This window comes from Cibotium barometz, chromosome 6 (genome assembly GCF_041138505.1).
Source record: "Cibotium barometz isolate CiBa-2024 chromosome 6, ASM4113850v1, whole genome shotgun sequence".
In the NCBI taxonomy this organism is placed as follows: Eukaryota; Viridiplantae; Streptophyta; class Polypodiopsida; order Cyatheales; family Cibotiaceae; genus Cibotium; species Cibotium barometz.
In genome coordinates, this window is record NC_141051.1 from 23,199,422 (window position 1) to 23,204,929 (window position 5,508).

Below are 5,508 nucleotides of genomic sequence, written 5' to 3' on the forward strand. Positions count from 1 at the left end.
TGAAGGGGGTGCAGGTCTGACTCACCTCCCAACCTTGACAGCCATGGGCAAGCCCACAAGTCTTGGTTGTCCCCATCGAGTGCCACGAGCTGAGCTAACTAGATGGACATACCAACCAATCTCTACCTCATGACGTCTCATACCGCACGAAGCTACCCTCACGGGCCTCAAGACTACTGCGCCGGCCTCGGCTGCATAAAGCAGGTGCACGTCTGCACTAGATCCAGGCTCCTAACCATAGAGCTCTCATAAAGACACGCGAGACTCTATATGAACTAATGACTAACCTTGGCCACCCTTTTATAGGCTCTTGGTCAGTCATCGGGCGTCCACACTTGGGTGCCTGCTCGTCCATACTTGGGTGCCCGCCCGTTAGTCTATCTCTAACTCAACTCGCCAATCAGCCTGCCTAGCTCCAAGCTTCCCCAACCTCGAAGCTAGTCTTGTGTGCATGTAGCACACGGTAGATACACACTGTGCACATGACATACTCCCCTTCCTCTAAGAGCTCACTCCTGAGCTTACTAAAAAGCCAGGGTAATCTCTTTGAAGAGTATTCAATGTTAGTCAATGTCTCCCATGTAGCTTCCTCCGCAACACGATCCTTCCACTTGATCTTATATTCCATTTAAGCGTATTATGCAATCATCTTTCATGAAATCCAAGAATCTTTTCAGGTTCGTGCGGAACAAATGTCATATCCTCGACATCTATGATTTCTTGAGGAGTAGCTAACTAGTCTGTTCCACCCAGTACTTCCTTAAGTCTACTAACATGAAATATAGGATAAACTTTCACATGAGAAGGCAAATCCAATTCATATGCGACTGAACCAATCTGTCGTGTAATACGAAATGGTCCACAACATCTAAGGGATAATTTCAGAGATTGACCTATCTCTGTAAAGTCTCAAAATCTTTTGGAACTCGCAAATACACCATCGTTCCTTCACAGAACTCTCTAGGTGAACGATGTCTAGAATAAAATCTGTCTCTATCTCTTGCACTTCTAATAGATTCCTTCGTAACTTGTAACAATTCTTGCATATCTTGCACTTCTAATAGATTCCTTCGTAACTTGTAACAATTCTTGCATATCTTGCAAAAAATTTACGTGTTGCATCATGCCGAAGTCCTGAGAATCCCATTGTAATAGGTGATCTAGGTTGAAAACCATACATAAGCATGAAAGGACTCAAACCTGTACTCGTATGCTTGTTGAAATATACAAGTGAATAGGGTGTGTGTGGGAACAAGCTCTTGGATAGAGAGGCTATAAAAGAGGAGATGTAATTGTGAAAGAACCTCTGAAAAGGTTAGAAGAATCTACTGGGAGAGAATAATGGGTAGCATGAGGGAATTTAGGAGTGTGGAGATATTCTGGGAGATATTCAGGGAAAAGAGAAGAGGTGGAGAGAATCAGGCATGAGGTGGAGATATTCTAGGAGTGAATCATGGAGAAATTAATGGGATTTGATGCTTGATGTAAACTCTATAAATTGAGGCTATTGCATGACGAATGAAGATCAATACAAGGATGCAACAAAAAAGACACTTAGGGCTCTTGAAAAGAGTTCCAAGTTGTAGATGAATGTGGGAGAGGGCTTGACAATAATCCCACATGGGAACTTTTGGGAGTTCTAGAATTTTTGTATAAAAGGTGGCCCATTTGAGAGCTAGAGAGGACTCTTTGGTCATTTGGTTGAGAGGCTCATAGAGAGAGCTTGCTCCATAGCTCCTTCTCAAGTGCTCTCCCAAGGCTCTCCATCTCCATTCTTGCTTCAATCTTGTACTCTCTATTCTTTACATTTTCAATGATATGAGGTTTTGGTCTACACACTTGCTAATCTAGATTTCTTAATGATGTTTTGATTTGTGAGTTGTAGAGTGCATGTGATGAAGCTTGTGCATGAAATGATGTGTAGTTGAGGCTTATGTGATAGCTCTTTGCATGTTAGGTTCTTTGCATAAGTTGCATTTTTTTGTGCTTAAGTGTAGCCTAATCTTGATGCTTTGATTATGTTAGATTGATGTGTTGATTGTGTTAGATTGATTGCTTGAGTGTTGAAGAAGGATTGAGTAGGACTAGAAGTCATTAGTATGTGGTTAACTCATCTTCTCCCATTCGGGATAGCCTCTATGCGCTAACCGGGTTGCATTCACCGATTGACAAGTGTGTGGGTTGGAGTGTAGCCTCCGCTATGCTATGATGCCCCAAACAATGGCGCCGCTGTCGGGGAACGCACACCTAAGTTAGTGAAGGGTGTTAACCATTACTTCTTACTAAGTGTGCTCCATTGATTGCAAAATCGTGGATTAGGATAGATTAGAGTAGAGTTTGCAAGGGCATTGAGTGTGTGATCTCAAGGGCGCCTTGAGTGTTTTCGGTTTTTGATTAGAAGCAAAAAAAAAACAAAATTAATTAAAACCTCATTGCGGTAGAGAAATCCCGCCATTAATCAGATTTATGCACAGTTTCATGCTTTTGGAGATGAAAGCACATAAATGAAGGAGAGTACATGGGTTATCACTTACTTTTGGAGTCATTATATTTTATTGTTATTTGTTGGCTAAGCCTACAGGAGTTGGGCTAGCACTCTTATGTTGTAGTTTAATAATTTGTTCTATGTATTATTCTCTTATATTGATTCTAGTCCAACAACTTCATGCCTATACAAGTATATAGAGATGCAAGTAGAAAACAATTCTACATGTACAAGTATCCAGAAATTGAGTTCTCTAGATATAAGAGAAAAAAAAGCCCTTCTATCTAGAAAAATTGAACAAATTCTTCGTTGTTGTTTAGATTTGCTATATAGAGAATGGTTAAAAGCTTCTCGAGTAAGTGAGGAAATATGTGCGCACAATAATTAGCTCGTTGAGAAGAACTAGCTGCTCGTTGAGTAGAAAAGCCTGGTCTGATATTCAAGCGACTATAGATGTATCCTGCCAAACTACATTGCCTAAAATTCAATTACATATAGTGCTCGGTGATAGAGAAGTCATTACATATAGTGCTTGGTGATAACTTTAATGGAGATAGCATTTTCATACACAGAAACTCCACAAGCAAGGCTCCAAAAATGCGTTATGGTCTTCGTCGAGGGGTACTATGGGATCGCACACAATCACTGCCCATTGAGAGGACCCGGGCAGCTGCTCGTTCGAGAAGGGTGTTATATTATCCCACGCGACATCGTAGATCGTGTTGGGCGCTAGTGACGAGAAATCGGAACTTTCCGCCGAGAGCTGCTGAGCTAGAGAGGGCTCCGCAGGAATGTCGTAGTCTAATTCACTGGCTTGCGTGAAAGGGCAATCTACAATCTGCTCCGCTTGGATGTCGACGGTGAGCGGCTCCAGGTAGCAGTTTCCGTCAGCTTCTTCTTCAGAAATAGAGCTGGAAGGGCAGCCGGAAGAGGAAGGGCCGGCTGAGATAGCCGCGCCGGCGGCGGCGGCGAGTTCCTGGATCCGATGGTGCGGGAGGCTGCGATCACGGGCGTATGCAGGCGGGGTGTCGGGGAAGTTTAACGACGCAGAGGGGCCACGCAGGCAGGTCACCGCCACATCGTATGCACGTGCCGCCTGCTCGGCGGTGGCATAGGAGCCCAGCCACAACTTGGCCCTTGTGTTGGGCAGGCGGATCTCCGAAACCCACTTCCCCCACGACCTCATCCGCACCCCCTTGAACTGCTTGCGACCTTCAGTAGGCGATATATCGCGTGGAGGAGGGTTTTCTACCATGATTTACAGTCCTAGAGTCCTACGACGTTGCCTGATTTGGGAAACCTTCCTTGGCTTATATACGTCGGGACTCCCATGGACCTGTTGCGTCGTGATTTGGCGTTACTCGTCTTGACCAGCAGCCAGCAGCACGTCATCTGTGATGCTTCATGGGGACGCAGTGAACGTCATGGACGGATGAGCGTTGTGTTCAGACTCATGGATTGGGCTCTGTATATGTTTAAAGGAAGAACGGTTCAACGGTCTTGTCCACCGTCCAACTTCCAAGTCCCGCGTTCACTCGCAAACAACCCATACTTAATGAATGCACAGTGCTAACTTGAAAGCATATTATATGCAAGCTCATTTAATGCCTGAAACTCATACCAGAGGACGTAAAGACCATGTGTTTGGTGCGTGAAGTGCATTCTCTACCACATACAGACCATGTGCTAATGCTTTTTTTTTACCAAGTAATGTTTTTTGACATATAGTTGCTATCAACATTGCAATTTGCATAGAACTATTGCTTCGTGACTGTAATAGCAATACTTATTTTAATTGCTTAGCAACTATGACGTTGTTAAGCAATGTTGTGTATTTCTCATGTTCCTCTCTCTCTCTCTCTCTCTCTCTCTCTCTCTCTCTTGTTGCTTACGTAACATACGGAGTGTTTTTCTTTTGCGAAGTTCATAATTTTTTAACATTTTTGAATTTGTTCTCAAGAAAAGATCCAGAGGAACGTGAGTGTGGCTCCATGCTCCACCAAACAAAAGAATCCTTACACAAATGGCATGTTATTGTTTTCCCCTATCATGCTCATGCTTCGTGTTTCTTTCTGTAGTGTTCTTTTTTGGTATTTTCTTATGTTTTATAGTTTGTGGTATTTTCTATATCATTTATAGTTATTGGTATTTTCTATGCGAGCGTTTGTGTGTTATGCATGAAATGTAACTAATCTGATATGTGGAAGTGTGTTTCCTTTAGGATGGGGTATTATGCCAAACTGTCATCAGTTTTGACATAGAATTTTTGCTTCATGACATGGAGAATCACAGTTTTTACTTATTGAATTATTCACAGTCATCATAGCATAAAGTAAAGATAATGATGATCAAAATGGCATGTAACTCCTTGTCCCCAAATTTGTGCATTATTTGGCAGATTTATGGATTCTTCATTGACACACATTTCTAACACTTAGGCTATTCAAAATAATAATTGTTAAAATTCTTTGTAAAATGACATGGCATATATAGCACGTCCGCACTAGTTAATGTTTAAATCCATGTCTAATGTGACTTTATGGGAGCTTTACAATTTTTGAAGGGTCAAGTTGCTTTTTAAATTTTATATGCTGCAACATAGAAGGTATCTTGCTTTTTGAATATCATTAAAAAATCAAGAAAAGGGTGGTTAGGAAGTTGATTGCGGGGGATTTGAATGGCTACTTTTAGTTGCCTCCTCCCTCCTCTTTCTTACTCTCTTGGGTTCTTTCAACAAGCTCTCTCTTCTTGGTGCTTTCTTGTCTACCAAATATGGAAAGAGAGGGAGATAGTGAGAGTGATTTCACCGACGACGATGATGATTATCTCTTGCACCTCTCATATTATTCAATATGTGTGGGTGTTTCTAGGTGAGAGAGAGCAGCTTTTTGCAAGTTTTGAGGCCACACAAGTGTACATGCAACCCCTGTTAGTCAAGTTCGATGGAAAATTTTGTGCTTGAAAGGCACTTAATCATTGGTGTGTTCGCACACCAGGAGCAGGGGATAATCTTAAGGCCTCCA

At 42.3% G+C, this 5,508-nt stretch overlaps 1 protein-coding gene across 1 annotated transcript; it reads right to left on the reverse strand.

Moving 5' to 3' along the window:
- Window positions 1-3,047: 3,047 nt before the first annotated feature.
- Window positions 3,048-3,740, reverse strand: LOC147637536 (ethylene-responsive transcription factor ERF019-like). Its single transcript, XM_086798988.1, has one exon. The coding sequence runs from the start codon at window positions 3,738-3,740 to the stop codon at window positions 3,048-3,050; it is 693 nt and encodes a 230-aa protein (XP_086655114.1).
- Window positions 3,741-5,508: the final 1,768 nt, after the last annotated feature.